This window comes from Amphiprion ocellaris, chromosome 17 (assembly GCF_022539595.1).
Source record: "Amphiprion ocellaris isolate individual 3 ecotype Okinawa chromosome 17, ASM2253959v1, whole genome shotgun sequence".
Taxonomy (NCBI): domain Eukaryota; kingdom Metazoa; phylum Chordata; class Actinopteri; family Pomacentridae; genus Amphiprion; species Amphiprion ocellaris.
In genome coordinates, this window is record NC_072782.1 from 9,398,333 (window position 1) to 9,410,734 (window position 12,402).

Below are 12,402 nucleotides of genomic sequence, written 5' to 3' on the forward strand. Positions count from 1 at the left end.
TATTGTAAAGACCTCACATGAATAAACACTTCTATATACCAACATTTCATCAGGTGTGTGTGAACAAACTAATGAGATTTAAATCTGAACTTTGTGAGCTGGACAATAAATATTCTTTTGTTCTCGAGTGACACTTGCCTAACTTCTTATAATACTGCTCCCAGTCCATCTGGCCCGTCTGGGATCCATTGTGACCTGAAACCAGACAGAGATAACACCACCATCAGTTACTGAGAGCGGCTTGTGCTTTTGTGCCTCCTGCTCTCATCTGCAATTCTGCTTCCTAATGATTTCCATTGACGGCGAACGTTAAACTTGTATGTGCAGGAAACACGTGGTTCAGCCGCAGGGAATGCGACCGCCTCATCGCAGCAGACTTTGAATACACTGGAGCAACAGGAAACTCGGCAGCAAAACTCAAATTTCAGTCAACTTTATGGATAATGAAGCAGATAAAGATGAAAATATATTTGTTGCCAACTAGAGCTGTGAATGAATCAGCATTCGTGATCTTGGTTCATTTACTTACTGTGATCCTGTTGGCCTTGAGGTTGCCAGATCTGAAAGGTTGTACCCCATCCTCCTGTCATGAACGTCTGAGGCCCACTTCAAGCAAGACAATTCAATGTGAATCCAACAGACACTGATTATTTTTGACCAGAAACACATAGAAATATATTAAAATGCGACACATGAAGACACAAATGGAGCCTTACTGTTGAGGAGGAGTGGTTGGTCCTTGGTTGTAGGGATTCATACCGAAGCTGCTGCTGCCTCCAATTCCTGGGCCCTGGAGAAGAGAAAGGGGAGAGGAGGTGAGTGAGGGACCACACTTGTGTTTAAAGGGAGCCAACAGGCAAGGTCAGAGGGCAGGGGCGAGCGCTGATGCACTCCATTAAGTCCATTTGATGGATTCTTCATGTTTAACCTCTGGTGACATCCTGCCGGCCACCAGGACCACAGCAGCCCAGCATTGACATGTGCGCTCATGAATATCAGGCCAGACAATAGCAGCTCGGGGCGGGGAGGGGGAGAGTAGCGCGGGGGCCGGAGCCAGACCACCTACCCCAATTCTCTCATCGATCAGCTGGCGAGCCTTTTCCAACTGCTGAGGGGTGCCTCGGATGGAGAAGATGCGCACATTGGGGTCGGTGTTGGGCGGCGGGTTTCTCTGTAGCTCCACGTGGGCACGAGACTGCTCTTTGATGTTCTTTATGGTTTCTCCACCTGGAAAAATATCAAGCAATCACACATATTAGCATTTCAGTGCAGCTTATTCATGATTTTCTAACCTTTTATGGTCTGTTTAGCACTAGGGGCCTACATTACCCAAAATCCAACTCTAGATTCAGGCTCATCATGCTAGTGGCAGATTTTGGAGCCTCAAGCAGAGTTCAGGTGTAACATGTAATTAATAATATTTCTTATTTGCTTTCATTCTCAACTTGTAGACTTTCAATAAAAGCTACGTGCAATCAAGTATCGCTTGAGGTGTTTTATCAGGGTTCCTGCTGGAGAAACAACAGCCTTTACGCAACATTTTCACATGTAAATAGACCGATGAGTAAAATCTGTGGAATTCCCCTTTATGGTGTTTAAACTCATCTGGTTGCTGGTTGGCCAAACCCTCGCCCCACACTTTTCCAACCTCAGAATTGTGGGGGTTGGGGGCAGCTTTGAAACATTTTTGCATGTTTTCCAACAATGACGACGACGTTATGCACAAGTAAAAAGCATGATTTTCTCCCTTCAGCTCAGGAAAAGCTGCCTCTTTAGCAACCATCATGAACACTTCTGCCTTCCGACATGATGACAGTCCAACCTTTATAAGATGCTCGTGTAAAATTAGCTTAACTGTAATCAGTAATGTTTCTGACTTGCAGATAAGGTCCATTTCCAAAGCATGAACACAGCTGAGAAACACTAGATTTTTCTGAACGCTTGTACATCTCCCTCCACGCGACATGAACGCAGCATCAGCCCGGACTTCACGTGATGCTGGTACCTTAGGAAAAATCCGGCATGTGTCTCACCACTTATCTACCATTCTCTTGTAACATCCATGCAAATCAGGAAACAAAAGAAGACATCTCCTGCACGCCACCCCCTCCTCGGCATCAGATGCCAGCTTCGCGACGTGTGGGGAGAGCAATTACACCAGCAGGGAGAAATGAAACATAGCTGGCAGGAGAAAAGGGCCAAAATTGAAGCGTATCCTCCTTCTGGGCTATCGTTTGTCTCTTTTTTTACTCTTTTCATTCTTGACTCTGTGTTGTCCTCTGTGATGAGAGCAGGGGGTGCTGAGGGTGCTTCCCGTGGGGGACACTGGGGCTGTCCCAACATCAATTACACATTTGTTCACTTGTGGCTGACACTCTGATGACCCCGGCTGACCTCCGAATGAAAACGCTCATCAAAAACCTCTCCTCCTCTCGTCGTCTATTCCTGCTGCCAACAGACTGCACATGGGCCATTAACCCATTGTCAACCAAATGAAACTTCTGCCTTAATGAAGCCATTATGAGCTCTTCTAGTCAGACGGCAGAGAGCAATGAAGACCCCGACTATTCATTTCATGGACTGGGCTGTAGTGAGGACAGATAATACGGTCCTTATTAATGAGACTGGTTTAGTGAGCTGGAGAAAAGGAGGGCATACAAAAGTGCAACTGGTGACGGCATTCAGGGCAAAGCCAAGGGACTGGTTAGCTGCTGGTGGCCAAGATAAAAACTCTCAAAGGCGTCAGCAGAAAATAACATTATCCAAAATGAGCTTCATGTGAAACACTACATGGAAAATATAAATGTAAAATGTAAAAAATGTAAAATGGCTGATTAACAAGTACTCGTCACCTTCAAAGAATGAGGGCTTCCTTTGGTTTGTGTCTTAGAAAAAAAACTATTTCCAGCCCTGTTATGATTATTTTTCAACACGATAACTATATGTTCTAGCGCTGAAACAACTGAGCAAAGCAACAATTAATCCAAAATAATACTTGTAATCTATTCTTCTTTTTAAGACAATCATTTACAGATTCAAACTTTGTTTCTTTTTCTCACTTGTTTTTAGTCTTTTGAGGCACAAAACTGAACATTTGTGTCACAAAAATGCTGTGACAAGCATTTTTATGACATTTTATGGTCCAAATGATTATCTAAATAATTGAGAAAATAATTAGCAGATTTGTAAGAAAGATTTGTAATGTTTTGTACTGGTTTTGTTATACATAAAGTTCAAGCTATCACATCCTACCATCTCATACTCTTACCGCATGGAGAGAGTCAAAAAAAATAGGTGATAAAAATCATCACATTGATAGCCAGTTCAATGAAGGTTGCAGTGTTTCATTTACCAAAAGAAAATCCTATTGAAAAATAATGTTTCTAGGGAAGTTTCTGTCTTTGTTAGATAAGATACAATAAAAAGCTGAAAAGGTACCTCTTAAAAACATCCTAACACATGGTGCCCAAGTTAAGCAGAATTTACCTGAAAGCATTTATTTGATCAAATGCGTAAAACAATCTGATTATTAAATATCACAACCAGCTCCAGTGTATTCATCTTCTTTATTTCCCTGAGAAATACTTTGAAGAATAAAACAAAAGGTACAGACTTAAGTATAGAAATATAGCAGTCATTCACTAGCATTTTCTAGAGTTTTATACAAGGCAGATTTCAACTTTAAACCAGACAAACTCCATCTGTTGTACCTCACTCAGAGATGTAATTAAATTGAAAAACTGAGTTTAGATATTTTAAGTTAAAATCTCTGCTCGTTATGCCTTTTGCATTGAATTCATGGCTGTAATAAAGTCTGAGCAGACTGGTGGGTGGCTTGATTCATCAAGCTCTGTGTGACTGTGTGTGTGTGTGTGTGTGTGTGTGTGTGTGTGTGTGTGTGTGTGTGTGTGTGTGTGTGTGTATGGGGTCAAAACAGAGGGGCAATGGGCTGCATATGGCATCGTAAAGATATTAATCACCGCACCCTTTAAGGGATGGCTGACAGCACCCAGACCCACCGCCATCTCCACCATATTGGCCCACTTCATATGCTAATGCCCAGAGAGGGGGACGCAACGCCCAGGTTTATTTGTTTCCCTCGCCCCACTACATGCACAAAAGCCACTTGACATTTCTATTGCCATGTTTTTATCTTAGGTAAAGAGGCCCCCCTTCGACCCGCCCACCGCTGCACACACACTCACTCACACACACACACACACACACACACTAAGGCAACGTGCATGCCAGCATACGGCACACACACACACCTCCTTCCAATGCAATGGTCAATGACTTTTAAATAGCTGGCAATAGAGTGGGCATGAATAGCCAATAAGCTAATTCCTCCTATTCATTCCCTCGCTGCACTCTATTGGGCTGAAAGACCCTCATTAGATGCCAGGCAGCCTTCCACATGATTGAGGGCTGTTATTATGCACCTTTAACAATTAATGTCACATTACACGCATTATCCCCGTCATTAAGCCCTTAGTGAAGCCAATGAATGCCACTTGTGCTGTATACATGAGCCCTGGAGAGAGAATAGGAGGGTGGTCACTCACCCCCCCTTCTTCTCATCAGTTTCACGCAGTGGCACGACACCAAACGGCGTCCAGTTATGAAAAGGCAAACGGCAATGTGGTGAGTTGGATACACTCTGATTAACAGTGTTCTTTTTGATGAATGCGAGCAAATCATGAGCACAATTGTTCTTTAAAGTGCATCAACAGGTGTTTAGCCCTCTGAACCAAAAAAAAACACCAGTAGGTTTGAAACACATGCCGTCTTTACAAAATTGCCATAATAACATAATTAGATTTTGAATAATCCAACAGCTCTTGAACTACTAATCAGTGATGTTGGGAAATTTGACCAAATCCAAGCCTTATTGACTCCACATGACTCATTTAAAAACTTGCAGACTGTGTTTACATAGAGCAGACTTTAGACAAATGTGGAAGCCAATTAAAAATGTAAACAGTTACAAATCTGTAGTATGCAGAGTTATATTTATTTCCAGATCTGGTAACACCTATAGCAGGGGTATTCAGCTAAAATTCAAAGAGGTCCAGTCTGAGAAAATTTATTAAAGCAAAGGTCCAGAACATCATAATGTCTAACTTGAATTAGTGTGATATATGTTGATGTAACGTAGTAGTTTTACTAGCGTCTGCTTCTAATCAATAACTGACTGTTGATTCAAAAAAATTCAGTACGGTTCAAAAACATTTTAAAAACATTTATTAATAAATAACTTTTCATATAACTGTACATCTTAAAATAAAGTGCAGAACTTGAAAAAATAATGACTGAACAACCTCAACCAACTTACTGTATATACATCTTTAACAATACCTAAATCTCAAAAAATGTAAAGAATTGAACACTTTTACATCCTGTCCTCCATCACTCCCCTTATATCCCTGCTGCTTAATAGGAGAACTGAGCTGAGGAGTTCATTGGTGAGTCGGGAACAATATTTAGTTTTGATTATGTTCACAGTTGAGAAAACTGCCTCACAGCTGTACGTTGAGCCATACATGGTCAGCATGTGACCGTGGCCTGTCCTCCTCTCGTCTGTCCCTCGCCTCTCAACTGCTTTCTGAACACAGCTGCAATGTTTAGCGCCTACAATACAGAGACTTTATTGGCTGAGTAACGTCACATGGGATGTCTGAACTCGTACCTAAGCGGTCGGTGTGTTTCCTGAGCTGATAACTAATGCCGAAAACACTGGAAAAGTTGTGCCAGTAAAATAGAAATGACTCGTCAAATTTAAAATCCTGATACAATTTTCTGATTACAGGCCCAGGTCCGTATAAGACGGTGTTTAGGTCTGGATCCGGACTGCAGTCTGTCAGTTAGTGACCCCTGACCTATAGGCACTCGAAAATATGTAGGTTTTTTTTCTCTTTTTGTAAAATAAGCTACAAAATAAATTTAGCTCCGTATATTTCTTTTTATGATTCATGGCATAACTTTAACATATTGCACAGAAGACATTTTTGAGTTCTCTGTTCTTCAAAACATCTGTTTCAATATTGGTTCAAGACTTCACATTGCAGTGAAAAATGAGCCCACAGTGAGTAAAAATGTGACGGGAGCAAAAAAAAAAAAAAAAAAAAAAAACGTCCAGAAATTGTTTGGGGTTCAGAGGGTTAAATCAGTAAGCACAACTAAATCAAAATCATAAAACATGTCCCTTACCTTTGCCAATAACGAGGCCACACTTATCAGCAGGTACCGCATACGTCACCTCCTGCAGTCCTCCAGGCCCTCCCATGTTGCAGTCGCCTCGCCCTCGACGTCCCATTACACCACCACCAAATCCATCTCGCTCCTGTTGGGAGGGAATTCACACAAGAGTCAATTATTTTCACAGAGACTGCTGGAGAGGTCAGGGAAAAGCCTGGCATTTGCTGCCTAAATTGCTTTCAACTTAGAGTTCATCTGACTATTCTCCACTGTTTGTACTTTTAAAAACACCTTAAAGAACTTCGACAAGCTGACAGTTTGATTTCTGGACAAGTGTTTGATGGCATTATCTTCCTTCTGAATTAACACTGTTATTCCAAGCCAAAACAATGACCAAACATAAATACAAGTGGATAAAGCCGAGTACACACCTGAGCCGTCTGAACCAGTTCGTTGATGAGGTGGACTGCATGATGGCAGTGGTCAGGTTGACCCATCACCTGAGCAACACGGTCAGGACTGACTCCATCATCTGGGCAACAAGGACATAAAAGACTTCATACGCATTTTCTGACAAGCGATTTTAAAACAAGTCTTTAAAATGGAGAAAAAGCCTGGTTATGTTTTCTAGTAGCTGCAAGGTTTGGATTTCTATGAGTACTGAGCTTGTAGGAAATGTTCAAACCGACAGAAATCACTGTCCAAGTTTGAGTCCTTCTCAATGGCTGACTTTGTTGGATAAGGATTTTTTTTCCCTCTTCTAACTGTGATTTGTGAATGGACACCATCCCAGCGATTAGTTTGAAAACACAAGATTGAATTATATTATACAGACAACCAACAACATTAGGTTGTATTTATTATTTTTACCTTGTTTGAACTGGATTCTGACGCCGGCATCATTCTGAATCTTCTTGATCATCTCTCCATTCCTGCCGATGATGATGCCAACCGCAAATCTGGGCACAACCACCTGGACAGAGAACATAATTCAGGAACGGTTAGATTTTTCTCTCAGTGAATAAATATATAAATAGGTATTTATTTGGCGGTCCAGCATTTGAAAAACAGAGAACCAGGCTCTTACATCCAGACTGCTCCCCCCCATTTTGGATCCAAAGTCTGCTCTGCCAACCCTGAAGTCTCCCTGGTCTTTGTCCCGGATGAGCTTCACCACAAGCTCACGGGCTTGCTACAAAAAACATTAAAAAACTGACAAAAATCAGCAAAAATCTTTAACAACAATTTGACAATAAAAGCTGCATGTGAAACAAAGCAAGTGTCCAGCTGAGATGGTCAGAAGAAAAGATTTTCAAATGTACACTGAGGGCATAAAATGTGTAAAATTGAGTGTAAACAGGAAATACAGCAGCACACACTGAGCTCTTCGGACGCTGACCTGCACTTTGTGGGGATCCCCAGTGATTCTCAGGGGCTTGTCTGCTCCAGTGGGCATCGGGTCATCCTGAATCATTATCATCTGCACTCCTGTTCTCTCCTGCAGGGGTACAATCAGACAGAGGCAGAAACAACCACCAAAGAGTTACCTGGGGCCCAAAAGAGCATTCACTCCAAAGGGGGGGAAATTTTGTCACATCTCAAAGAACAGGTTTTATTTTCTGTGTGGTACTGGCGACCTATTTGTAGGGAAGAATGTGTGTAGATGATTTTAAAACAATATTTCAAGTAAATTTAATGTTGTTTTTTTTTTCTCCAAGTAATCTGAAATGTTAATCTAATCAAAATGTCATGAAAAATAATTTCTGTCAATTGATATTAAAAAAAGTCTCACTTTTTTTTTAGGCCATTTGTACACAGTAGCGTTGTTTTGAAAAGAAACAGAAGACATATTTTTTGGTTTCTGTTTTACACCTCATAGTAGTTGAATGTTATTTCACCAAAAGGCTACAAGCACAATAAAAGGACTCACTTGAAATAGAATTCATAAATATCTTAACACAACAATCACATCCTGTTTCAGGCTGTAAAGTGATTCATTAGTGGAACAACTAGGAAAGTTGAATTTTAAAGTTCAACCAAAGCCAGTATGTGTCTTTAGCCGTCTGATTCCATCAAACTGCTTCAGAAACCTTTAATTTAACATGAAATTATCTTGATGTTTTTCCCTGGACTGTGTACACCTGTATATGCTTTCACCACAGGAATTACTTGACTGCCAGCATAAAGATATCCACTTGATCTGACTCACTCAGACTGCTGAAACACACCTCAGGTGAACAAAATGAAGTCTGTGGCTTGTGTCTTCTTTTTCTTACAGTGTAGTCCTGCTTTAAATGTATCATTTTAAGGCCAGAGTGTGTAGATAAAACACACAACAGCTAACCCATAATTCAGCGCACATATGGCATCAGTGTTGTACCGAAACAGGTTTGGATGCTTTCAAAGTCCATCCTCTAAATGGACCTGTGATTCTTGACCAGAAATTGTGGGCAAAAAATAAAAAAAAAATAAGCTGTTGATAAAAAAAATGACTATTAAGGCCTCTACACACTGCGATTTTAACAATCTTGTAAGTTCACAATGTGCTACACTGTACGACATGAATCTAATAATGTTTGGGCATGACGTGAAGTTTGCTCTGTGCAGATTGCATGAAGAAAACACAAACTGAATCACAGCCTACGTGAGTCAATGTGAATGCGCAAGAATAAAATGCCATAAGCATGCGCCGCCCACCCATGAAAAATAAACAACCGAAGCATAAACGGAGCACCTAGAATCACAGGGAAACTAGCGAAACATGAACGGAGCCCTCGCCCTTTTGACATTCATATGTTTGGAGAGAAATCCCAAAAAAAGGAGGAGGAGAATATGGATGCTGTCGTGGCCCAGAAAGAGAGGCCAATTTGGGATGCCAATTTTGCAAAGGGAGCTTGAAGTGTTATTCATTCTTTTTTGTCCGGTTGTGATACGAGCTGGAGGACACGTCAAAAAGGCTTCTGCTGCCACAACTCTACTAAGATGTCTTCTTTGTTTAAATCCCACATACTTATTTTGATGCGTTTTGCCATTGTCACTGTAAATCATGTGTTTGGGTTCAGCACCAGTGTCGCGTTGATCAGTACGTCATTTCATACTGCATTTCTATTGGTTAGTTGACGTAGGTCGCAGCTGCAGTCACACTGTGAGATGATCACCCCAAATTTCTGACACTGTCAGAATTTTATCACAGCTTGTCTTTGGTCACAAGACCATGACAACGGCCGTCCTTGAACCTGTCTCACAGTGCGACGTAGGACCATCGATGCAGAGCCAAGACTAAAGATATCGCCACGATTCTTTCACAGTGTTATCTTCCATCTGGGACAGCTGAAAATCGCACAGTGTGTAGTGGCCTTTAGATGCTTAAATCAATGTTTTAGCTTTTCCACTTTTGTCGGAGATAATACCTTAAACAGGTAATCCAGTTCAGGTGACTTGGTGCTTAGTTCATTAGCCACTGGATAATACACAAATGGAGCTGAGACTGTAATATACCTTTAATCTATCTGACCTTTGTATCATTTAAAAAAATTCTGCTCGTATATTTACTTATTATTCAACTACTTAGGTGCATCTTTCTAAATAAAAAATTAGAGATATGCACCTCAAACAGGTTTTGAATATCGAAAATACTGAAGTCAAATAATTTTGCTTAAGGAAATAAGTCCTGCCCAAATGAGGTTTAACATGCATGAGTTTACAATCACAAAATGTTTACTTTTATTACACCCAGGGACCTTTGTAACATGTCAGCGAGCAAAACATCCGTCTTGTCTACTCTCTTTAATATAGTCTGCATTTGCACAACCTCTGCAACGAATGTCAGTAAAATGTCACAACAATAAGAATGATGCCGGACTGCAAATATAAGGCTGTCACATGCATAATTTTACTGTAGTGTAAAATGTGCTGCATTTTCAGACCAGTTGACTACCAGACCTGCAACTGTTTGATGGTCTCTCCTCCCTTGCCGATGACCAGGCCGACTTTGTTAGCGGGGATGAGGATCTGTTGGATGGAACTGTTGCCGTCCATGTCGTTGTGGAAGCCTGGTCCATACCGACACTGCTCCACGATCTCACTCAGCAGCCTCTTCGCCTGCCTGGGAGGTGGAGCGAGAGAAGCATTCATCACCAGAGTCACACAAAACCTGTCTTAGTCACATTTCTCTTTGTCAGATGTGACGGATGTGCTCAGGTGATTCAGTACTGCTCATGAGATGTGAAAAGAGATTCGAGTTCGTGCCCTGTGTCGCAACAATGGGGCACACTTTGCTAATGATCTGAGCAGTTTAAGTAAATCTGTCAAAGTTTAGAGCGGAGACTTACTCAATGTTCTCTGGGCTTCCGGTCAGTGTGCAGGGCCTGTCCAACATGCCTCCGCTGTCTGTAACAAAACAGAACATTAAAGAAACTGCACAGTATTCTCGAAAATGAAATGTGTTGCAAACTGTATATTTAAGTCAGTTTTCTTCATCAGAGAATTAAAATCAGCAAATATATACAAACACATACAAAACAATGTGGGCCAGATAAGACGCCGAACAGCATCCAGGTAATATACTAGTTGTTTTCTCTGTAAATTATGTCTCGGCTGTTGAGTTTAAAATGACACTAAGCAAGCAACAATGGCACAAATCATCTCAAGGGTGATAAATACCTATAAATCGTCCAGATCTAGTGTTGAACATTACATCTCTATGACAACTAAAACAGACTAACTTTGTAAGTTATAAAGTAATACTTAGTTCAGTACTTTTATATAAGATCCCATTGAAACCAATTTCATTTCATTTTACGTATGAAGCACTGCATACCATCATAGAGAGATAAAAGAATATGGACACAGTAACAATAGTAGTAAACTAACTTCAGAAAAACATCTGCAAGAGGTGCAGGACATTATCAACAGCTAAAGTGAAACATCAGTGCAAATATTAAAATCCTGTTCCTAGACTTGAGCTGTTCTTTACTCCTATTATTGTGTGATTACAAAACCTACTTGCAGCCTTCTAGGTATACTCCTGATGACTAATTTCAGAGGAAATAATAGAAATAAAGTAAGAAAATACTCAGGAAGCAACTCAAATTGGGCACAATTTAATCAATAATTGTCTGAAAGAATAATGCGTACATTTAAGAGCCAGTTGAAAGCATTATTAAATACAAAAGCTGCTGAAAAGATTAGCACTTGGGTTGTGCATATGAACATTGCACATCATCTTACAACACATAAGCGCTCACTAATAAAACATCCACATGCCTTTGCTGAATGCGGTTAAGTGGTAATATCCCACAGCCTACACACAACCTGATTTTCATTATTTTTAACATAAAAACATAAGATATTATCTGTGTTACTTTGAACATTGGTTGGTTTGCAAAAGCCAGCTAATGACACGTGACAACATTTTAGAGGGTCAATAAATAATTGTGGGACTTTTTGTAACATAATTGACAGGTATCATAGTTGACATTTTTCTTGTTTTCAGGCCTAAAATCAACATGGCCGCCTATAACCAAACACCACATGGCATTTTTACAGAAAGATTCTTCCAAATATTACGTATACAATAGAGTAAAATTGAAATTGAAAGTTATTTCTAAAGATAATATAGTAAACCTGTTGACATGCCATAAATCCACACTTGACTCACACATTACTTTATATTAAATAACTCAGAAAGCCTTGGAGTCTGGCCAGTCTTTTCTTCAGGAGGAAATGACATCATGTGGAGCAGGTCATGTGATCTGGAATTAACACACTTCCTTGAGAGGTGTTTTTGTAATGGGGAACTTAGTTGAAAGTGATTTCTGGGACATAGATACAATTAGTTTTTACAATTTTTGTTACAACTTTCCATATAAAATTTGATATATTGCCAAAAAAGAAATATCTGTCATGATTATCCCAACTTAATAAAAAGAACACAATCAAAACAATTCTTGAAAAAACTCATTTTGGCCCGCCCCCTGGACGCCTCGCCCAGCCTCCCCACTTTTAATGCACCACATGACACTCAGGGTTACACTATCACGGTGCAGGGATAATGTCTCCAGTCTGGGATCGGGAGACATATTAACAGGGAGTAATGGGGGGATCTCACTAATATGGCCTCACTGGTGGGACCCGGCCCCCTTATAGCTATGGTGTGGCGGGGGTGGACCATCATCCGTGTTGCTGTGGCTGGGGGGTCCCCGG

The 12,402-nt window shown here is 40.7% G+C and overlaps 1 protein-coding gene across 1 annotated transcript in view; it reads right to left on the reverse strand.

Annotated features, from left to right (window-relative positions):
- fubp3 (far upstream element (FUSE) binding protein 3) overlaps positions 1-12,402 on the reverse strand; it is a 29,152-nt gene that overhangs the window by 3,990 nt on the left and 12,760 nt on the right. Inside the window, exons 6-16 of the mRNA XM_023282801.3 lie at positions 10,530-10,587; positions 10,141-10,303; positions 7,598-7,696; positions 7,286-7,390; positions 7,069-7,171; positions 6,630-6,730; positions 6,211-6,343; positions 1,067-1,227; positions 717-790; positions 530-606; positions 139-195 (exon numbers count right to left, since the gene is read on the reverse strand). Coding sequence (XP_023138569.1) covers positions 139-195; positions 530-606; positions 717-790; positions 1,067-1,227; positions 6,211-6,343; positions 6,630-6,730; positions 7,069-7,171; positions 7,286-7,390; positions 7,598-7,696; positions 10,141-10,303; positions 10,530-10,587 — 1,131 coding nt within the window. The remainder of the gene's footprint in view (positions 1-138; positions 196-529; positions 607-716; positions 791-1,066; positions 1,228-6,210; positions 6,344-6,629; positions 6,731-7,068; positions 7,172-7,285; positions 7,391-7,597; positions 7,697-10,140; positions 10,304-10,529; positions 10,588-12,402) is intronic.